The following is a 24,427-nucleotide window of genomic DNA, read 5'->3' on the forward strand; positions in this document are numbered from 1 at the left end:
GGTGACAATATTATCCTATCACTTATGTATTATCACTTGGGAATGATGCTCAGCTTGTGTGCAGTAAGGAAGGAAAAGCACATGCCTTTTTCAAATAATAGTTGCACACCTCATATAACCTAGCCCATATGTTTGTATCACAACTAAAGTGGCCAAATAACCGTTAATATTAAGCACATGAATCCGCTTTACAACCGGCGTAGAGCATAACTGGCATACATAGGCGGTACATGAGTTTCAAGTTTGGGGAAGAAATTTTCACCATAAAAATGCCCCTTTATAATAAAGCCTTACATGCATATTCACATTTACGGGCACATTTGAGAGTGGTGTTTTCCCGCTAATGGATTAATGTCCGTGAGAAAGACCCGATCATATGACGGGAATTTGCTAATAAGAACTGAGATATCTGAGAGAGTTATGTGAGTCAGAGGTGCTTTGAAGCCGAGAGAAGGGAATTATAATTATTATATCCAGTCCAAGGGCACAACGGCAGCTGGCCACAAGGCATGGATGTTTTTAGGAGGCATTATGGTCACAATGGGGATGCCACTGTGAAATTCAAGGCATTATCAAGTGCTTGTCAAATTGTGAATGAGAGACTGATGAAGTGTGTTCAGCCTGCGCAACAAGCAAAGCAGAGCTCATGCCTTTCACTTTTTTCATTAGAGTTGCATCATGCAGCCTTAGAATGTATAAAAAGTCTAAACATATAGCCCAACGTTTGTATCACAACTAAAGTTGAACAAATAACTCTAAATTAAACATATAGGAGGACCTGTTTTGTTGTTAACCGCTCAACACAGAATAGCCGCATGTGCGCATTCCCTCAAATTGTTTAGAGAAAATAACCTTTTTATACTGAATAATAATATAAACGCAACATGCAAAAATGTTAAAGATTTTACTGAGTTACAGTTCAGTAATGATAAAATGAGTCAATTTATATAAATGAATTAGGCCCTAATCTATGGATTTCACTTGACTGGGAATACAGATATGTGTATCTGTTAGTCACAGATACTTTACCTTAAAAAAAACGTAGGGGCGTGGATCAGAAAACCAGTCAGTATCTGGTATGACCACCATTTGCCACATGCAGCGCGACACATCTCTTTCACATAGAGTTGATCAGGCTGTGGATTGTGGCCTGTGGAATGTTGTCCCGCTCCTCTTCAATGGCTGTGCAAAGTTGCTGGATATTGGTGGAAACTGGAACATGCTGTCGTACACGTCGGTCCATAGAATCCCAAACATGCTCAGTCGGTAACATGTCTAGTGAGTATGCAGGCCATGGAAGAACTGAGACATTTTCAGCTTCCAGGAATTGTGTACAGATCCTTGCGACAATGGTCATGCTGAAACATGAGGTGATGGCAGCGGATGAATGGCATGACAATGGGTATCAGGATCTCGTCATGGTATCTTTTTGCATTCAAATTGGCATCGATAAAATGCAATTGTGTTCGTTGTCCGCAGCTTATGCCTGCCCATACCATAACCCCACTGTCACCGCGGGGCACTCTGTTCACAACGTTGACATCAGCAAACCGCTCGCCGGTTGGACATACTGCCAAATTCTCTAAAACGATGTTGGAGGCGGTTTATTGTAGAGAAATTAACATTAAATTATCCTCCGACAGCTCTGGTGGACATTGCTGAAGACAGCGTGTCTATTGCACGCTCCCTCAAAACTTGAGATATCTGTGGCATTGTGCTGTGAGAAAAAACTGCACATTTTAGAGTGGCCTTTTATTGTCCCCCAGCACAAGGTGCACATGTGTAATGATCATGCTGTTTAATCAGCTTCTTGATATGCCACACCTGTCAGATGGATGGATTCTCTTGGCAAAGGAGACATGCTCACTAACAGAGATGTAAACAAATTTGTGCACACCATTTGAGAGAAATACGCTTTTTGTGCATATGAAACACTTCTGGGATCTTTTATCTTTACATCTTGTGTTTATATTTTTTGTTCTGTGTATTTTATTCAGCTATGTTCAATTGTATTCTTCATATTATAAAATAATATAAATGCTAAATGTGTTTATCTTAATTAACTTTCAATTACCGTAAGACCGGCAATTTTTTTGCTTGACAGTCACCGGCTGACACACACACACACACACACACACACACACACACACACACACACACACACACACACACACACACACACACACACACACACACACACACACACACACACACACACACACACACACACGGCTGGAGCGGGATTAGTGGAACGGTATCAAATTTGTTCTTAACTGACTTGCCTAGTTAAATAAAGATTCAATAAAATGGAGTCAATCATTTTGGACCTCAATGTACTGTACGTGTCACTCTACTGACCTGGGTTAATACCCGGTTGGTCGTTTCCCTCGTCCTTCACTTAAATTCCACATTTTTATATACAAAGCGAGGTCTTCTTTGCTTTCAATGTCTCCTCCAGTTCTAACATTTGACTCCTGATGAAACTGTTTGACTCCATGGAGGCCCCTCCTCCTCCGTTCACCCCATTCTGTCCACCACTATATATTTTCAGATCCTACTCACGACAGAGCGCACGCTCATACACAGAGTTCCACATTGCTGTGTTTTCATCCCTGAAATTGAATCACAAGAACCATGAAACATGGTTTTCTTGTCTTCGTGTGTCTTTACTTGAAAGTCTCGAATGTCAGGTGTTTAGGTGCCGTAGGGCTTTTGAGTCTCCCGCCCTAGAGATCCACCACGGAGGCTGGAGATGAGTGACATCCTTGGGCGATCACTGCTGTGCATCTCTCCCTGTCCACTAGTGGTCTTTTCCTCATGGTTGAATGGTTTGACTCTCGGCTCATCACTGTCCCCCGATGTGGGTTGGCATTTTGATCGCTAGTCTCTTGAGAAGCGACTGTGTCTCTGCAGTGACTGTAAGCGCCATTTGTTAATGTTTTTGTGGCATGAGTGACAGTGGAGGCTGCTGAGGGGAGGACGGCTCATAATAATGGCTGGAACAGAGCAAATGGAAAGGCATTGATGTATTTGATACTGTTCCACTGACTCCGCTCCAGCCATTACCATGAGCCTGTCCTCCCCAATTCAGGTGCCACCAACCTCCTGTGGTGTGTGATTAGATGACATGTCAGAATTACATTATGTGGTTCCATGATACTCACATGATAATTTGATGGTTTACTGACTGTTCTCTTTCAGTAACGCTGCTATAGTAGATCCTACATAGATATAGCTACTCCATGTCTGTCCATCACTCTGAAAGGACGTTCACATAATGAGCCAACGAATATCCTGAGAGCTTTTGTTCCACGACATCACATTAGATGTATTCACGTATCACGGCATATTTGTGAGTGGTGCAACGTAAACCTGTGCCCGTGTTGCGAATGTGGCCATGCACGTGCACCCTAAAAACACTCCTTTATTAATCTTTATCCTCTTACTCCCCGGGAAAATAGAGGAAAGGATGGAGATAAGAACTGACCTCTTATCCCCGCCTCTGGGCCCAAGCAATAATTCAGCCCCTCCCCCATCGTTGAACCAGACTCTTTCCACAGGCCCGGTCATCTAACGCAGGAGGACTTTGACATGGATGTGGATGACCAGGACGAGGAGGGGAAACGCTAGGAGAAGAAGGCCATAGACCAGTGGTGGGTGAGCAAGTGCAACAAAGACGCATGTGACGAAGAAAAAGAAGGAAGAAGAAGAAATGTCGGTGGCGGGATGGTTAACAGCCTGAGTTGGGCTGAGGAGCTGCAGCACATTCTCATTCCTCTGGCTGACCGTCAACGGAGAGCAAGCAGGTCATTCGACATCACTGTAAGTTCTCTCTCTCTCTCTCTCTCTCTCTCTCTCTCTCTTTCTCTCTCTCTCTCTCTCTCTCTCTCTCTCTCTCTCTCTCTCGCTCTCTGTGTGTAATTGTAGATGTGTCTGCATGTTTGTAGAGATAGTCCACTGGATGGTGCATACCAGCCAATGACAGTGTAGAGTAAGCAATTAGCTTGAAACCAATCCATGATTTGACCAATCAGAGGACCATTACAGAGAGTTGGGGCATTTCCAGCTACAGTCACTGGTTTTTAATGGTATCCCTGAGGACTAAGGATTTCCTCTCTATTCATTTTATAGCCACAGTATAATACATTAAGGGAAGTGATGGAGGATGACTCAAAAGGTTTTAGTTAGTTTAATCAGCCACAGTGAGCCACTGCTGCATGGTGACACAGTAGCACCCTGAGAGCCGAGTGCGTGTGTATGTGTGAGTGTGCCTATGTGCGTGTGTATGTGTGAGTGCCTTCTCTGTGTCTCATGACTCACCACACTTGGACTGATGGTCAAAAGAGAGGAACAATCCTCCAGGAGGAAAACAAACAAAGTGTACACACAAAAAAAACACATTTACAAACATGTACACAAACGTGGCATTAGGTGAATGTCAGTGGCGGTCAGTCACGTTCATGTTGAGGGAGGATTATATATATTTTTGAATGAGCATGGCTTTATTTCTATTACAGCATGTTGGATGACTGTCATTCGTATTCCGTTCACACAGTTCAATGTAAGGTTGATAGTTTTAGGCTATGACTTGAATTTTCCCTATACCCATCATGGGGTTGCTACAACCTAGCATATGAATGAAACTTTACGACGTAGGTGCACACGGGTCATGAGAAGAATTTGAGATGACAGACAGTGACACATGGACAAACAGTGACACATTCAATACCGCCTTGCACACTCTTGCCCGCATCTAGCTTATGTAGGGTGTAATTATTAGTCCAACAGTAGCAAACAAGTTTCTTTTGGACAAATTCAGCTATTTTTATCCTCATTTCACTTGCTTCCTTTTAAGAAATGTTGTTCGACAGAATGCACTCTCCTCCTCTCACCTTTTCCCTTCGTTTGTGGACTTCAATGCTCAACACATCAGCTGTATGTGACCAGGCGAAAAAACCTTTCCAAGCCAAACCATATCATAACCGCTACACACAGCCTACATAGTTGTCACCATATTAGCAGTAACGTCATAGTCAACATAGCTAATAGAACTGTGTATGTAAACCTGATACAATCATGCAGTAACATTACAGTGTATAGTCAGTAAGCAGTTACACTGACGGGCCACAGTGGTAATAACTTAATGAAACCAAAATCTTAACTTGACTTGGAAGAGTTCCAGTGTTGTGTTGGATAGTCATAGCCAGCTAGCTAACACAGCATCCCTCTGTTTCAGCCGGGTGTTTGAGTAACTAAACTAGCCAGCTGTATTTGCTAGCTAAGTAAGTGAAACTGAAAGTGAATAAAAAAGGATAAATCTCACTCTCTCTCTTACACTATTTTGCTTTCCTTCATTTTTGAAGAAATGAAGGAGCACTGCAGTGCTAGCTAACTTTAGCTTATGCTTTCAGTACTAGATTCATTCTCTGATCCTTTGATTGGGTAGACAATATGTCAGTTCATAACGCAAGAGCTCTGATAGGTTGGAGGATGTCCTCCGGGAAGTTGTGATAATTACTGTGTAAGTCTATGGAAGGGGGTGAGAACCAAGAGCCTCCTATGTTTTGTATCGAAGTCAATGAACCAAGAGGAGGATGGAAGCTAGCTGTCCTCCAGCTACACCATGGTGCTACCCTACAGAGTGCTGTTGAGGCTACTGTAGACCTTCATTGCAAAACAGTGTGTTTTAATCAATTATTTGGTGACATGAATATATTTAGTAAAGTTTTATCTAAAAAGGATACATTTTTCAATGTTTAACTTTTTTTTTCACTGAGGAGGATGGTCCTCCCCTTTCTCCTCTGAGGAGTCTCCACTGGTGAATGTTAGACTTGTCAACATCCTGGTCAGCTCTCCTTTCACTGTTTTGCCTCCAGTGGAACAGATGATACTCCACATTATATAATAGTCTTGCTCTTTGCATAATATCCTGAATATCATTTCAATCTGGTAAATGCAGGTTACATTTAGTCTTTCCACCTCTCATTCACTCCCATCCTAATTCTATATCTATCTCAAAATCTTTCCTTGATTTCTTCTTTCACATTTCTTCATCATCGCGTCTCTCCCTTTCGCGCTCCATCAATCATGTTGTTCCCACGGTGGAACGGAGAGACAGGGAGATGGAGATATGAAGAGAAATATGAAGAAAGAGATATGAAAAAAGGAGGATACAGGGAAAGAGAGAGATGGAGGAGCAGATAGGTCTGGGAAGCTGCAGCCATGCTAACAGTCACCAGGAGGAGAGTAGTGGAGAGCGCCCTTGTCTTTCCATCAGCTGCGCAGACTCTTCTCCCTCCCTCCCTCCCTCCCTCCCTCCCTCCCTCCCTCCCTCCCTCCCTCCCTCCCTCCCTCCCTCCCTACCTCCCTCCATCCATCCACCCATCCATTCATCCATCCCCCTCCCTCCTTCTCTCCTCCCTCCTCCTCTCCTCCCTCCTCCCTCCTTCTGCGTTTAGCTGTGGTATATGAGTGGTTCTCCTGGGTCTGGCTCACTGCAGTGTAGAGAAGGGTAGCGCTGCTGCCTGTACAATGCGCTGAAGGATGGTGCATCAGGAGAAACGTGTCTACCAGGTGTGTGTTTGGTTCTAGTATAATGTATACCATGTATTCAAATACCGTATGTGTTAGGTTAATATAGGTATGTTAGGTCAATGTGTGGGTTATGTGTACGTGTGTGAATTTGTCATGTGAGGGCGTGTCCGTGTCCGTGTGTATATTTGACCTGATTGTGTGTGTATTTGAGACTACATACTTTAGCCTGTAGGTTTTGCTGTGCCATCCTGTGTGTGTGTGTGTACATTTCTAGTCTGTATGTTTTTTTTTGGTGTGCATTTATGCATAGGTGCTGTTTCTCCTAGGTAGGTGTGAACACATTGCACATCGCATGAGAGTTTGTTTAAGAGTAGGTTTATGCCATGCTTTTTACAGTTCAGTAATACATAGCATATACCTAAAACATCATACAGGGTATGCTGTTTATGTTTCACATGGGCTATGTGGTCTAACTACCCAGTAGGACAGTACCTGGCTGTGAGTATAGATGGTCTAACTACCCAGTAGGACAGTACCTGGCTGTGAGTATAGATGGTCTAACTACCCAGTAGGACAGTACCTGGCTGTGAGTATAGATGGTCTAACTACCCAGTAGGACAGTACCTGGCTGAGTATACATGGTCTAACTACCCAGTAGGACAGTACCTAGCTGTGAGTATAGATGGTCTAACTACCCAGTAGGACAATACCTGGCTGAGTTTACATGGTCTAACTACCCAGTAGGACAGTACCTGGCTGTGAGTATAGATGGTCTAACTACCCAGTAGGACAGTACCTGGCTGTGAGTATAGATGGTCTAACTACCCAGTAGGACAGTACCTGGCTGTGAGTATAGCTGGTCTAACTACCCAGTAGGACAGTACCTGGCTGAGTATACATGGTCTAACTACCCAGTAGGACAGTACCTGGCTGTGAGTATAGATGGTCTAACTACCCAGTAGGACAGTACCTGGCTGAGTATACATGGTCTAACTACCCAGTAGGACAGTACCTAGCTGTGAGTATAGATGGTCTAACTACCCAGTAGGACAATACCTGGCTGAGTATACATGGTCTAACTACCCAGTAGGACAGTACCTGGCTGTGAGTATAGATGGTCTAACTACCCAGTAGGACAGTACCTGGCTGTGAGTATAGATGGTCTAACTACCCAGTAGGACAGTACCTGGCACGGTCTACAGTGGGAAGAGACTAGAGTGGGTGGAATGTTGGTTGCTTCCTCTACAATGGGAGTGTCCATCTGTGATTTATGACGTTACATCATAGCCCATCTGTGTTCTGTTTGTTTCTATGTTGGTGCATGTGCGTGTTCATGTGCGTGTTTGTGCGTGTGTTGTTGTATTTCTGTGTTTGTGAGTGCTTATGTGTGGTATGGGCAATGTATAATTGATTTGAGAGGAGTATGTATTTGTTGTGATGTGTGTTGGTGTTTGTGTGTTGCGGTTATGTGGGAGTGCATGTGTTGGCACAGTCTATGAGTGGGCAGGAGAAAGTGTGGATAGTCTAAATTGGTTTGTGTTTAAATGTGTGTGAGTTAGAGAGAGAGAGAGAGAGAGAGCGAGAGAGAGAGAGAGAGAGAGAGAGATACAGCACACACGACTAGTAGGCCTGAGGGATGTGGGCCCAGTAATGGACAAGGACAAAATGCGCTTTGGATGTAGTGGGTGGACAGGGAAAAAATGGAGAAATAGAGAGAGGGGTGGATAATATAATGAATAGTCAGGAAAGGAAGATGGGAAGCAGGAAATAGAAGAGAGGAGAGGAAAGATGAGATGAAATCAATGCGAGGCGACTGGACGTTTACAGGCCCGTCAAAATCGTACGGATTTGTCGTCCTTTGACATGTCCAGTGAGTGTGTGTTGATCCCAGAGATCCTATCAAGTGACTCAAATTCCTGATTCTCTGCTGTTGACGGCCATTATTGATGACCTCACAATAGGCAGCCTGTCTACTGAAGGCTATTGATGGCGACCTCGATGAGTGTTTCTTTGTCGCTCCGCCACTCACTGTTGACGACTAGGCTACAATAGTGAATAGGAGGGACGTGTGTCTATTTACGTGGCGCGTTTATGCAAATGCATATGAGTGCACATCTCTCCATCTACAAATGGTCTTTGATCTATGTGGGGTGAACGTTTGGGATGGATGGAGTATTTTTATACGTTCAAGTGTGATCCTATTGGTTGTGTATGGTATATTGTGCAATATGTGATGTGTATGCGGTATGTGTCTGATATGGTATTTGTGTGATAAGTGTACGTGTGATGCCTTCACTTGTGTGTGTGTGTGTCTGTGTGTTCCTCCTGGCGTGCGTAGCTCTTTCCCTTCTCTTCGCGGCTCATTGAGTCAACAGTGATTCCACCTCGAGCATGAACTCAGATTCCATTGCCACGCTCCATCCATCCCTTCGTCTCCCATTTCTCCTCTGACCTCTTCTCCTCGTGTGCCTGTGTGACCACACTCCAATTCCACATCCCCCCTATTGCTTTGCTTTAAGCAGGAGCGTGCGTCGTATATTTTCATTTCCTCTCGTTCTATTTCACTTGCTCCGAATATTTGAACGTCGTCCGATCCTTTTAGTTTGCTGTGCCTCTTAAAGAAGCCAATACATGGAAAATCCATCTTTATCGTCAGGGTTTTTACTTCAGGTTTATTGTTGTACTGTTGTGGTATTATATTGGAGAATTGATCTGTTCTACATGGCTCTACCTCCACCAGGCCCAGAGGAATGACAGAGAGTCCATCAGGCAGAAGCTGGCTCTTGGCAGTTTCTATGACGACGAGGAGCCAGTCATCTACAACAGCTGCAGCAAGAACGGCCTTCCCACCCGGTGGGTTATAGCAGCATCATTATACAAATGTTGAGAGTCAGTAGTACAGCACCCTTTCCACCACTAGAGGATGTGGTGCTGTACAGCGCAGTGAGTATTTAACATACTTTCTAATTGAAGAGAGCTAGGCACAGGTCACAGGTCACAGGGTTAGCTTACCCTCTGCCAAACGCAGGCCGGCTTAGATCAGCGTTTCTAGGGGGCGACTCATCCTTGAATAGAGAGTACTCAAATATAAACCATGTGGGATTGGTGAATAGTACGTCTGTCCAACAGGCTGGGTGGAATTACTACCAAATTACACTAAGCAAAAATATAAACTAAGCAACAATTCCTACATTTTACAGTACATTTAAGGAAATCAGTCACTTTAAATGAATCCATTAGGCCCTAATCCATTGATTTCACATGACTGGGAATACAGATATGCATCTGTTGGTCACATACGCCCCCCCCCCCCCCCCCCCCCCCCCCTGTGGAATATTGTCCCACCCTTCTTCAATGGCAGGGTGAATATGCTGGATATTGGCGGGAACTGAAACACGCTGTCGTACATGTCAATCCAGAGAATCCTAAACATGCTCAATGGGTGATATGTCTGGTGAGTATGCAGGCCATGGAGGAACCGGGACATTTACAGCTTCCAGGAATTGTGTACAGATCCTTGTGAGATCCTTGTGCATTATCATGCTGAAACATGAGGTGATGGCGGCGGATGATTGGCACGACACTGGACCTCAGGATCTCGTCCACGGTATCTCTGTGCATTAAAATTGCCATCGATAAAATGCAATTGTGTTCATTGTCCGTAGCTTATGTCTGCCCATATCATAACCCCACCGCCACCATGGGGCACTCCGTTCCCAACGTTGACATCAGCAAACCACTCGTCCACACGACGCCATACACACTGTCTGCCATCTGCCCGGTACAGTTGAAACTGAGATTCATCCATGAAGAGCACGCTTTTCTAGCGTGCCAGTGACTATCAAAGGTGAGAATTTGCCCAATGAAGTTGGTTACAACGCCAAACTGCAGTCAGGTCAAGACCCTGGTGAGGATGATGAACACGCAGATCAGCTTCCCTGAGACGGTTTCTGACTGTTTGTGCAGAAATTCTTCGCTTGTGCAAACCCACAGTTTCATCAGCTGTCTGGGGATCCTGCAACTTGAAGCATCTGTGGCATGGTGTTGTGTGATAAAACCGCATATTTTAGAGTGGCCTTTTAATGTCCCCCAGCACAAGGTACACCTGTGTAATGATCATGCTGTTTAATCAGCTTCTTGATATGCCACACCTTTCAGGCGGATGGATTATCTTGGCAAAGGAGACATGCTCACTAACAGGCATGTAAAATTTGTGCACCAAATTTGAGAGAAATAAGCTTTTTGTGTGTATGGAACATTTCTGGGATTTCACGGGACCAGCACTTTACATGTTGTGTTGATATTTTTGTTCAGTGTATCTATACCTGTCTTAACCACTTCAAATCTCCACATGAGCCTAGAGGATAGGGGGAAATTTGGGATCGGGTCTGGGAGCAGTAGATGCTCTCACTTTTAGGAGCCCCATGAAATGAGTCATTTAGGTATTGAAGCAGAGGAAATCCCACAAGGGGAGATAAGAAAGTGCTGGGAGAGAAATGTATAGAGAGAGAGAGATAGAGGGAAAGCTAGCTACATTGTTTTCTCAGTCTTTCAGACTAGTAACACAAGAGCTTCATTCATTCTTCAGTGCAAGACAAGAGTCACTTACTTAAAATGGCTGAATGGGGAAGCATGCAGACGCAACACATATACGTCACAAGCACGGATTATGTACTTGCACACTGACTTGGAAATACTCATCAGCTCATAGCATAGTGAAACCACTAATGCACACACACACACACACACACACACACACACACACACACACACACACACACACACACACACACACACACACACACACACACACACACACACACACACACACACACACACACACACACACACACACACACACACACACACACACACACACACAATGAACTGTCACTTCAAATGACACAAATGTCACAGACTATTATACTGAGCATTCACACATAACCACTAAGCCCACACACCCAAAAACCGTACAAGAACATATTACACCCACACATGGTAAGTTACCGAAATGCACGAGTATAGAGACAAGGTGAACCAAATCCCTCAGAAATGGTAAGTCTCTCTGACGAGTGAACGTGAGGGCCTACACCTTGCTCTTTTCCTATAAAACAGCTCGGATTTCATTCAAATTAAAGGGGACCGCCCCTTGTCAGTCCAGTTTAAGGAAGTGCTTGTCTTTCTGTGGTCCAGCCACTGGAAATAAAGAAGTGTTGGCTATTGACGTCCGCTGCTCCTATTGGATGTTCTGTCACGTGACCCTTAGTGAAGGTCAAAGTACATTGTAAGCTGACAATTTCAATGTGAACAGGCATTTGGGGAGTTGGGTGTGGTTCCTCACTTCATGTTTTGTTAGAGCTTGAAGGAATTAGGTTCAGTATGAGCTGTTAAGATTACACAAAAGTCTGGCTCACTGAAGGTGACAGAGAGTAGTTAACTCGTGACTCGTTGTCATCACTGTGGCCAAGAGACTGTCATCACTGTGGCCACAGATGGCTGGTGACGCCTTAATTGGGGACGGCAGGGCTCATAATAATGGCTGGAATAGAGTGACGTGTTTGATACCATTCCATTCAATCTGTTCCAGCCATTATTATGAGCCGTCGTCCCCTCACCAGCCTCCTGTGCTGTCAATGTCTCCAATTATTATGTCACGTTGTGCGTTTGGTTGTTTCGTTGAACCTTTTGTGCTTGCTTGTTTTATGGATTGAGGAGGGAGCCTTATTGAGCCGGGTTTCGTAACCCTTGACCTGATCTGTTACTTATAACAGTGATGGCATGATGTGAGCAATTGAAACAACACAATGCCCAAACACCCCACAATGATCCCTTCTGCCCTCTTTCACTCTCCTGTGCGGATTTGAGATGACTGGGCTGATGTAAAAGCAATAGTTCACCTTTCATGATTTTTTGAAAGCAACTCTCTGGAATGAAATGAAGACCCAGTCTGGGGCCGCCAGATCTAAGATCCGCGGAGGACAGTGAAATGAAGGCATTTTTTCCCCCTCCCCCTTGCACATTTTCTCAATTCAATTCCAAATTGACCACTAGCCACTACCCTTAGGGGCTTTGTGTAGATCTAAAAGGATTGGAAAGGTTAACGCAATATGGTGAACATTCGACCTAATGTATATATCAGTGGTCCACCTTGAGAATATGAATATACCTGCTCAATCCTTTCCTATCTCCAGGAAATGCCTAAGGATATAGGGTTATATGGGTCAGTGTGGAATTTAGCCATTCTCTCTCCCTTTTCCTCCCTCTCTCTGTCTGTCGATCCCTCTTTTCTAAGGTTGTAATTTGATCATACTCTCTCTCTCCCCGCCTCCCTCCCTCTCTCCCTCTCGCTCACCGTCAGTCCTCCAAGTGGTGTGAACCTGCAGGTGTGTTTTGTGAATGACAGCAGCAGTGACAAGGACAGCGATGCCGAGGACAGCAAGACAGAGACCAGCCTGGATACGCCGCTGTCACCCGTGGTACACGCCATAGATGTAAATGTGTGTGTGTGTGAGTTTGTGTGTGTTCTCCACATTCGTTCACACAAGCGATACATTTGAACCTGACTTTACGGGAGAAAAATAAGCATATTGACTGTGGAATGTGTGTGTGTGAGCCTACTCTCACACCGATGAGTTTGTGTGGATGATGACTTCGAAGTATGCATGTATAGGTGACGTGCGTGATCATACATTACCATCTAGGATTCTGTATAATGACTCTGTTGTGCACGTGTGTTTGTCTAGAGTAAGCAGAGTTCGTCGCTGTCGGACCGGGACACGGGCGAGGAGGACTCGGACCCCCTAGAGGACTGTGGCTTCTGGCGGGTGCAGCGGCGGCTCCAGGAGGAGGCCAGGGTGGCGCTGGCGTTGGCTCGCCCCATGGCCCGCATGCAGGTAGAGGTGGAGAGACAGATCCAGCTCCACCGTCGCTCGCCCGTCGCCGACCTGGTCAGTGTGTGTGTGTGTGTGTGTGTGTGTGTTGTAGACCCGTCATTTCTGCTAAGTTGACTTGGCTGGAGAGCGAGGAGACTTTGAGGCCATGGTGTGATCGAAGTAACACATTTTACACAGAATTATTCTGGGGACATGCATTACAGCTGCAAGATGCGAGAGCAAGTTACATCTTAGATGCAAGGGAATTGTACAAAATAAATAGCATTACATTTCCGTTTACAGTTTGATGTCAAAGCAGTGGCTGAAAAGCCCTAATGGCGAAAATTATTTTTTTGAGTCTCAAGATTACATAGTAATTCTGAATTAAGTATACATGCACCAAAACAGACATGGGTTAATATGAAACTCCCACGTGAAAATAATCCCACAATTTTCTATAGAATATTGTAGTACACTGTAAAACCCAATGTGCTGTCATTACTCACAACTTTTGAGGAAAACTGTTGCACTTAATATGAGTACAGTTACTTAAAGTGATTTTGTAGTCATCATTACTCAAACCAATAAAAGAATGTAGCAACACCCCCACTAAGCCACGCCTCCTAAATCATTTCCCAGTGTGCCTTGCCTTTTCGAGTGAATTGTAAAGTTACCACCTATTGCTGTATTTGTTAGTGACAGAGACATGGTTTTTGGATTTGTTCATTTTCAGTACTGTGGCCTTCACCAAGTGAATTCCTAGGCAAATGTCATCAATTTAAGGAACCGCTTTATGACAATACATTATGTATCTCATGAGGCCTTATTTTGATGCCTAGCTTTACAAGATACAGGTGAACTCATGGTTCACAGGCCACATCAGGCCTGCAAGTAGGGTTACAAAATTCCAGTAACTTTCCAAAAATTCCCAGATTTTCAAAAAAATCCCAGTTGAAAGATTTCCAGGAATCATCCAACTGGTATTTCTGGAAAACCTGGGAAATATACTTGAATTTTGCAACTCTATGTGCATGTCACATTATGCTGGCTTGAATATTCAGGATGACTGCCATATTTAGGAACAGTGTGAGGAGACTACCAGTATACTACCAGTATGCTACAGTCATGACCACAAAAATCTTGCCCTAAACACTACGGTGAATAATATAGTATAAAAATATAGTAATACTACAGTATTTATACCATAGTATATTACAGTATTTCTTCATGTGGGCTGATACAACTTTCAGTTGAACAATGAGAACACTGAGACTTCTGCTACTATGTCATGTTTCCTGGTACAGAGAGTAAAATTCAGCCGATTCTGCCAATCTGTTGGATTGTCGGAGTTCCTGAGGCCTTTGAGAACTTGATGACCTGTGTGATCTGAGGCCCTTTGTGTAGCATAAGATTAATCAATCACTCAATGTACATGCAAAAACACCAATATTAAAAACAATTCCAAAAAATAAACCAGCAGTAGAGCATGCTGGGAAAAAAAGTGAATTTGTTACCATATTTTTCAAAGAGTTGGTGTAACTTATCAAAAAAAAAACATGTCATTACCACATAAACATTATAAGTAATAAGGACTTTTCATTGACTTTGAGTTCAACTTACTAGAAGTAGCTCAAAGCTCATCACTAAGCTAAGGACCCTGGGACTAAACACCTCCCTCTGCAACTGGATCCTGGACTTCCTGACGGGCCGCCCCCAGGTGGTGAGGGTAGGTAAACAACACATCCGTCACGCTGATCCTCAACACGGGGGCCCCTCAGGGGTGCGTGCTCAGTCCCCTCCTGTACTCCATGTTCACTCATGACTGCATGGCCAGGCACAACTCCAACACCATTATTAAGTTTGCCCCCCTTCTTTTACGCTGCTGCTACTCTCTGTTTATTATCTATGCATAGTGACTTTATCTCTACCTACAAGCACATATTACATCAATTACCTTCCCTAACCTGTACCCCCGCACACTTATCTATTTTTTACCTAACACTTACTTTTCTTAAAACTGCATTGTTGGTTAAGGGCTTGTAAGTAAGCCTTTCACTGTAATGCTTACCTGTTGTATTCAGCACATTAGACAAATAACATTTGACTTGATTTGATTTTGATTTGAGTATTTGAGTAAAAAGTGTAAAAAGTGTATTCTGTAGTAAACTGTAGTATACTGTAGAATACAATACTCTGCACTGTAGTATCTCTTGATCATGTGTAGTACTTACTATAGAATTGTATAGTATACTGTAGAATACTATACTACATACTGTAGCATCCCTCGATCATGTAGTACTGACTATATCATTTTGTAGTATACTGGAGAATACTATAATACACACTGTAGTATCCTTCGATAATTTGTAGTATATCATTTTTTTGTATACTGTAGAATACTACAGTATTAATGCGCAAAAAATTTTCCACAAAAACACGACAGTTTAACTATAGTAATAATACAGAAATTTGAATTTGCATGTACCCCACCCACAAACACTAGAGTAGATATTACAGTATACTCCAGTAATGTCTGCAAAAACACTACAGTAAATACTACAGTAAACTACAGTCATGTCCACAAAAATCTTGTGCAAAACACTACAGCAAATACTATAGTATATAAATATAGTAATACTACAGTATTTATACCATAGTATATTACAGTATTTTTTAATGTGGGCTGATACAACTTTCAGTTGAACAAGGAGAACACTGAGACTTCTGCTACTATGTCATGTTTCCTGGTACAGAGAGTGACATTCAGCCGCTTCTGCCATTTCAAGGTTGGATTGTCGCGAGTTCCTGTGGCATTTGAGGACTTGGTGACCTGTGTAATCTGAGGCCCAGAGTGATGGGAAAAAAAACGTGTACTTCAGAACATTTTCACTTACTGTATGTGTAGGCAATTAAGCAGGTTACTCATATTGTGATTGTAAGCAAAGATATGTAGGACATGGCATCCGGCTTGGGTTCTGCTCCATCCGCAATGTGTGCGTGACTGTGTGTATGTGCAAGAGGCCTGACAGGTAGCCAGGGTGGGACAATGCGTCCATTAGACACAGTTGTTTACTGGAATTAAACCGTGCTTTTTTTGGAACAAGCAAAAGTGCTTTAGTACTTCTGAGAAATTGGGAGCTGCCTTTTGTACATGTAATTTTTATATTTTCCCCGCCCCAGATATTGTGGTGAATGAGTTGTAAATACAACTATATAGTCATTGTGATCAGGCTAAGCAATTTCCCCCCCTGACTGGAGTACTACTGCACTGTAGATGTGTGTGTCAGTACCTAAACAAGCAATGGTGGGGATTTAACTCACCCAGGTCTAAAGAAACTGATCTATGATCAGGATAAATGAAAGGATGGAGTAATTTCCCACCTGGCACACACGGGTTGAATCAACTTTGTTTCAATGTGATTTGTCAACGTATTGTGACGTGGAATCAACGTGCAAAATATAAAAAGTAATACCCAGTACTGTTTTCATCTCATTTCAACCAGCATTGTTAACATTGAAATTAGGGTAAAAAACTTAAACGTAAATACATTGACTTAACCTAACTTACATTTTGTTATATCAACTAAACATAGAAAAAATAAAACATGTTTTTCATCCTATACAATATATATATATATATAATATAGGATTGGGTGGTTGAAATATATATTACACTGAATATACACTATATCTACAAAAGTATGTAGACACCCCTTCAAATGAGTGGATTAGGCTATTTCACCCACACTGTTGCTGTGTATAAAATAGAGCAAACATTGGCAGTAGAATGGCCCTACTAAAGAGCTCAGTGACTTTTAACGTGGCACCCTCATTTTTTTTCAATACATTTAAAAAACAACAACCTTTATTTAATGAGGCACGTCAGTTAAGACCTAATTCTTATTTACAATGACGGCCTACCCCGGCCAAACTCAGATGACGCTGGGCCAGTTGTGCGCTGCCCTATGGGACTCCCGATCACAGAATTGGATAGGATTTCACAGTCCAAACAAGTTAGTTTGGTCAAATTCCTGCCCTGCTAGAGCTGCCCCGGTCAACTGTAAGTGCTGATATTGTGAAGTGGAAACGTCTAGGAGCAACAACGGCTCAGCCGCGAAGTGGTTGGCCACACAAGCTCACAGAACGGGACCGCCGAGTGCTGTAATATTCTGTCCTGTCCTCGGTTGCGACACTCACTACTGAGTTCCAAACGGCCTCTGGAAGCCATGTCGGCACAATAACTGTTTGTTGGGAGCTTCATGAAATGGGTTTCCCATGGCCGAGCAGCCGCACACAAGCCTAAGATCATCATACGCAATGCCAAGCGTCGGCTGGAGTGGTGTAAAGCTCGCCGCCATTGGACTCTGGAGCAGTGGAAACGCGTTCTCTGGATTGATGAATCACGCTTCACCATCTGGCAGTCTGACGGACTACTCTGAGTTTGGCGGATGCCAGGAGAACACTACCTGCCTAAAAGCATTGTGCCAACTGTAAAGTTTGGTGGAGGAGGAATAATGGTCTGGGGCCGTTTTTCATGGTTTGGGCTCGGCCCCTTAGTTGCAGTGAAGGGAAATCTTAACACTACAGCATACAATGACATTCTAGATGATTCTGTGCTTCCAACTTTGTGGCAACAGTTTGGGGAAGGCCCTTTCCTGTTTCCTCATGACAATGCCCCCGTGCACAAAGCGAGAAATGGTTTGTTGAGATTGGTGTGGAAGAACTTGACTGGTGTGCACTGAGCCTTGACCTCAACCGCATCGAACACCTTTGGGATGAATTGGAACACCGACTGCGAGCCAGACCTAATTGCCCAACATCAGCGCCCAACCTCACTAATGCTCTTGTGGCTGAATGGAAGCAAGCCCCTGCAGCAATGTTCCAGCATCTAGTGGAAAGCCTTCCCAGAAGAGAGGAGGCTGTTATAGCAGCAAAGGAGGACCAACTCCAAATGAATACCCATGATTTTGGAATGAGATGTTCGACGAGTGTCCACATACTTTTGGTCATGTGTTGTTTACTGGGTGGTTGAAATTATATCACAGTTTTTATTTATTTTATTTTACCTTATTTCAATGTTGATTGTAAAATGGTATGTTTGAATCAACGCCATCAACCTAAATAAAGAGGTATATTAAACTCAAATGTGAAGCCACAGTCCAATGATTCCTGCCTGAACAGTGACTTCTACTGGTATAAGAGGGGTAATTCACTTCAGTGAGAACAAGTCTGACATCCAGATGGCTACCTGTACAGTATGTACCCTGTTCTTTTCAGCTGAGCTATCATGTCAACACATTAAAGTATTGATCAGCTTCCATACTCATGTGTGTAGACTACCTAAATAACGGTTCTACTACTTTTCTTGCACAGGCTGTATGCGAAAGTAAATTCAGAGTGAGGTTGGGTTTATGTTGGCTACATTGACATCTGGTTTGCCCAACAAAGGACACCATCACTCCAATGTGTAGAGATGTATACTATCGTTCTTCCAAGGTTGATTGGAACTTTGGACAGTTAGAAGTAGTTACCATTAGCCCTATAAATAGGATTCCAATAACAAACTTTACCTTTGGTTATTGTCTTTAATCTGCAAGTTATTAATCTGTTGGTTCTCCAACTCAACCGAAAATGGAAGTCGGAGAATAGGACTCAATCAAACCAAACTTTTTTTGAAGTGAATTTAAAGTTAGATTTGGTGTAGTTCTATTTTTTAACTTTGATTTTTTTGGGTTGAGATGCAGATGTGAATCCAACATATTAATCATTCATTTGTGGACAAACTGGATATTGAATTGTGAACGCAACCAAATATCAACATTTGAAGGGGAAGTTATCTTCTGCTTGGATAGTATATATACTGTAGGCTATATTATGAATAACATATATACAACACAATATCCAAAGGTAAGGTTTATTATGAATCATTTGGCATCCAAATGATATAGGGATAATGGTAACTATGTCTAAACTTCCAAAGATCCAATCAACCATTGACGAATGACAGCACACATTAAATGGTGTCCATTGGGCAAATCTGATGTCAATGTAGCCTACATAAACCCAATCTCACTCCCGAATGTATTTTCACATACAGCTTGTGTAAGAAAAGCTATAGGGATTACTTTTCAACTACTAAATGTTATTAGGTAGTCTACGCAAATTAGTATGGAATCTGAGCAATGTCTGAATGTGTTGCAGTGATAACCCAGCTGACCCCAACACAGTTTGTTTCCAAAGCTAAGCAGCGTACACAGAGCTAGGTGTCTGGATGGTGGACTTGTTCTCTTTGGAGTGCATTACCTCTCATGTACCAGTAGGAGTCACTGTTCAGGCGGGAAACATTGAACTGAGGCGTCTCATTTTATTGCAGTACATCTCTTTATTTAGGTTGATAGGACAAAGTTGAAACAATGACGTTGATTCAAGCATACTGTTTTACTATCAAGGTCAAATAAAACATGTCTAATTAAATATGAAATTCAACATAATTTCAATCACCCCAATAGACAGTATATAGGGTAAATCTTTTTTTACATTTACACATACAATTTTCAACGCAATTTCAGCACATACATAGTTCTGATGATTATGTGGAAATGACAATGATGTAACAACCTCTTAGTCAGGTTAAATCAAGTCAAGTTTTACCCTAACAACGCTGGTTGAAATGAGAAGAAAACAGTGCTGGTTGATTACTTTTTTTCAAATCCAATGTATTTCCCACATTGATTCCACGTCACAATACGTTGACAAATTACGTTGAAACAAAGTTGATTCAACCAGTGTGTGCCCAGTGGGTTGCGTCTAATAACCCTAACCCCAAATACGCAATCTATCATGTCCTTATTTCTCTCTTCAACATTAGATCAACATGACTCTGCTGACTAATGACTGCGACCCCGGTTTCTATTTAACATTGTTCTAACGTTATCCCTGGGTCTCTCTGTGTGCAGCTGCCCCACCTGCCCCACATCAGTGAGGGTCTGATGAAGAGGAGTCTGAGGAGGGGCGACATGAGGGACATGAGCCTGGGTCAGCTCCAGGTCATCACCAACGATCTGCACTCACAAATACAGAGTGAGTACACACAAGCACACACACACACACACACACACACACACACACACACGTATGCACACAAACGCTACACTAAAACACACTTACGTACAGACACAATCTGCCTTCATCACCACCGTCAGAACTCTGCTGTTCTGGTGCTGTGAGGATGTTGAGATAAAACAACAACAAAAATGGGATGACGTTGCAGGCCTGAATGAGGAGCTGGTGCAGCTGTTGCTGATGAGAGATGAGCTTCATGTGGAGCAGGACGCTATGCTGGTGGACGTAGAGGACATGACCAGGTGGAGAGCCCCTTTCATACCCAGTACTATGACCACAGAAGCACACACACACATACATGTATTAATATATACACACACACACATGTATTAATATATATATACACACACACACACACACACACACACACACACACACACACACATGTATTAATATATATACACACACACACACACACATACATGTATTAATATATACACGCACACACACACACACACATGTATTAATATATATACACACACACACACACACACACATGTATTAATATATACACACACACACACACACACATACATGTATTAATATATACACGCACACACACACACACACACACACCACTAACGCAAATAACAATAGGCCTCTGTTTGTTCTGGAAGTCAAATGGGGCGGCAGGGTAGCCTAGTAGTTAGAGCGTTGGACTAGCAACCGAAAGGTTGTAAGTTCAAATCCCCAAGCTGACAAGGTACAAATCTGTTGTGTTCTGCCCCTGAACAGGCAGTTAAACCCACTGTTCCTAGGCTGTCATTGAAAATAAGAATTTGTTCTTAACTGACTTGCCTAGTTAAAAAAAAAAAAATGTTTTTTTTTAAATGCATTCTGAAATGTCTCAGTTTAAAAAGGCATTCTTCTGAAAACAGGTCAACATTGCATCCTTTCTAAAATGTTTTATCTAAGGAGGACTTTTCCCATGCATTCTTTAACATAACTGTTATTTGTTGTTATTTTTTTGTCACAGGTATGCTCAGAGCCAGCAGAGACACATGGCAGAGAAAACCCTCTCCAAATAAAACCCCGGCCACCTGTCCCCATCATCAACCACGTCACATGACAACCACAACCACCACAGAGCAGTGGTCAACAACCCTGGTCCTGGACACCAATAAGGCATGCAGGCTTTTGTTCCAGCCCAGCACTTTCACAGCTGATTCAACTCATCAATATCTTTTGATGCTTAGTTGATTAGGTGATTCAGGTATGTTAGTACTAGGCTGGACCAAGCCTGGACATGCTTTAGCTCGTCAGGGCTACCGTCCACTACTAGAGGACCCCACCCTCCCGGGAGTCACATAGGGCCCTGAGTTTTAAGTGGTCAGGCAAAAGTCCAGTCCCCTGTCATAAACCACGTCTCGTAATGACAGCTTGATCACAGAAGATGACTAGAGTTCTGTTTGTTGCCCTGCTCAGCTAGTCGTGTGCTTTGTAGAATACTCAACACACTGCATAGCTATATCTATTGACAACATACTGTAGTTGTTTGTGCCGTTGCTAAGGAATGAGCTCCTAGGCTTCCCAGGATATAAACTGTGCTGCAACTGCACAGCTCTTGTATGAATCATTTAGACACACGTGGATGTAGTACAGCTGTTGTTGCTTAATTCCACCTGCTTTAACATGCTGATGTTCTGAAGATTTACTGGTTGGCCCTTGATTTTGCCAAATTTAAAGACAGATTGCATTGACCTTATTTTCTGTCTGCACTATAGGTGAAGTGAAAGCTAAGAGTCTTTTTAGTGTTCTTTGTGGCAGGGTTTAAATAACTAATCTTACTTAACATCCGTGTTCCAAATATTAACATTGGTTTAGTCCAATATTTTTAGGACGCCCCAAACGTCAATATGTCATTCATTCCCTGCTTTGTGACTCTAATGCTAGTCCACAGTCAAATATTATGGACAAAGTAATGATCCCAATGATTAAGAACTAAAGATGTCGGAGCTGACTGATCTTGACACTTGTAAAGCGATAGCTGGTCAGTCTCGGCTGAATAAATACAAATTCTGTGCTGGAAGGAGACTTGGATGCCTCGTTGCCTGGTTGTAGATGATGGTCATCGGTGTTCACTATGATTAGTCAATCTTCAGCATTTGGAGAATGTCATTTTCTAGCAGGTCTTTTGCATTTTTTTCTCCATCAGATTATACTAAAACTCATTCAAACGTATTCTGCAGCATTCAGAAATCATACAACGTTTTGTGTACAGAGATGAAAATGATAAATAAACGTTTTAAGTGTTTAAGTGTCGTTATTGGTTCACTGGTCGTGGTCAGTCTTGGTAGCTATATGAACCAGATCTAACTCAGCAGATGAGACAGGGACAGTTTAAATGAATTAACGAATGGTACAGAAGGTTGCTTGAGGGACCAAAGAAGGCTGCATTTGCCTACATGTACCTCTTAATAAATAAAACATGCAAATACAAACCTCAAAATAAGGTCAAACTTAGGGTAGCGGAAGCCTAGTAGTTGTGTTCTTCTATGGATGTCAAAAATCACTATAATGCTATGACATAGCCTCGCTGAATATAGGCCTGAAAATACAGCAGCAAGTTATTTCTGTGCTTAACAGGTCGTTTCTCCCCTCCTTCCACACCTTGCACCACAAGGCTCCAAACACTTACGGTATGTAATTTAGTTTTGGCCATAATGAAAGCCCATACTGAATCATGGATGTGAGAAACTACCTACTGTAGTTCGTAATAGTGGCCACAACCAAAACATCAGATACAATCAACTCAACTCTATTAAAGTTCCACTCTGTCAAAACATACCTTTTTTTTATATCTCTGGCATCTAGGAAAATTACAGATAGTGAGATTGTGTTACCTGAATTACTTTATGTATATTGGCAAGCATTGTTATAGTGCCCGGGAAATGCCTGCCCGGGAAGTTATAAAAACACAGAGGTGAAGAAAGACACACAAAATAATTTGGATAAAGCAAGGATAAACATTGTTAATACCATGCTGCCAAACACCAAGCTTTATGCGTAACCTACAGTCTCTCTTTTTCTTCTAGCGAAATTGTTATAAAATAGCTTATTTATTTGACTTAGAATAGGTTAGGATAACGGATTTCTAAAAAATCCTGCATGGGAATATTGCAAAAGATTCTGGAAAAAAATATAGGGCGCATATTATTGACAAATGTATTTGTATAGAAAGTGTTCGTTTTAAGACTGTTCTATCCTCTTCTTGCACCTGTCAGATTTTGCCGATTGGCTGCTCTTGGTCGATAACTGAGAATTGTGCCACTTCTGCAAAGGCACTTCTTTGGGACACCACCGAGGCGCTCACACAGGTGAGACACTTAAGACACATTTTTCTTGATTGTAGGCTACGTTATCGTCTCCATATTAAATTCATATCTGCGGCCTACTCCGGGTATGGAGTTGAACATGACAACACACACGGTGTCAGTATGCGCGCCAAAGGTAAGTAAAATGACCATATTGCCAGATGACATTCTGTAATCTGTTTTCAAATATTTCAGAAAGTAATGTGAATTTTCCCTTCGAAGTCTATGTTAGATAGGCCTAAAATGTTTGAAAGCCTTTGCTGAATTATTCTACTTTGTTTTTTAAAGGCTGCCCAACAAAACTCAACATGTACTGTAGTCACAAACTCAGATCAGGTAAGCTACTGACCATAAATGGGGGGTTTACTAATGTTACTTATGTCATTCCCCCCCCTCCAAATTCATAATGAATATGTTAAAATAGGCCTAAATTGTGATATTTTAAAGACCAATACATAAAAGTGAATCACTACACACACACACACACACACACACACACACACACTTGTCTTCAGATTACTTGTATTTTGCTAAATTAGTACCATCTACACTGCACAATATTGTATATTGTATTGAAATCATTGG

At 42.5% G+C, this 24,427-nt stretch overlaps 1 protein-coding gene across 3 annotated transcripts; it reads left to right on the top strand.

Moving 5' to 3' along the window:
• The first annotated feature begins 6,441 nt into the window (after positions 1–6,441).
• Positions 6,442–22,789, top strand: LOC110530153 (schwannomin-interacting protein 1). Of its 3 annotated transcripts, none has more exons than XM_036985709.1 (7): positions 6,442–6,573; positions 9,275–9,387; positions 12,893–13,031; positions 13,278–13,481; positions 20,363–20,486; positions 20,677–20,770; positions 21,505–22,789. In XM_036985709.1, exons 1-7 carry the CDS (start codon positions 6,544–6,546, stop codon positions 21,554–21,556), a joined length of 756 nt encoding a protein of 251 aa, XP_036841604.1. In that variant the 5' UTR covers positions 6,442–6,543; the 3' UTR covers positions 21,557–22,789. The 3 variants fall into 3 exon arrangements, with proteins under 3 accessions (XP_036841604.1, XP_036841605.1, XP_036841606.1); XM_036985710.1 differs by having other exon boundaries at positions 6,443–6,573; positions 12,893–13,025; XM_036985711.1 differs by having other exon boundaries at positions 6,443–6,573; positions 12,893–13,010.
• Positions 22,790–24,427: the final 1,638 nt, after the last annotated feature.

The sequence above is a fragment of the Oncorhynchus mykiss genome, chromosome 8 (genome assembly GCF_013265735.2).
Source record: "Oncorhynchus mykiss isolate Arlee chromosome 8, USDA_OmykA_1.1, whole genome shotgun sequence".
Taxonomy (NCBI): Eukaryota; Metazoa; Chordata; class Actinopteri; order Salmoniformes; family Salmonidae; genus Oncorhynchus; species Oncorhynchus mykiss.

What these genes read in the sequence shown, in the direction of transcription:
- LOC110530153 (XM_036985709.1), top strand. Translation starts at nt 6,544, where the DNA reads ATGGTGCATCAGGAGAAACGTGTCTACCAG. An exon ending in TACACGCCATAGATGTAAAT is followed by an intron (nt 13,032 to 13,277) that starts GTGTGTGTGTGT and finishes GTGTTTGTCTAG; the next exon opens with AGTAAGCAGAGTTCGTCGCT. An exon ending in TCTGCACTCACAAATACAGA is followed by an intron (nt 20,487 to 20,676) that starts GTGAGTACACAC and finishes ATGACGTTGCAG; the next exon opens with GCCTGAATGAGGAGCTGGTG.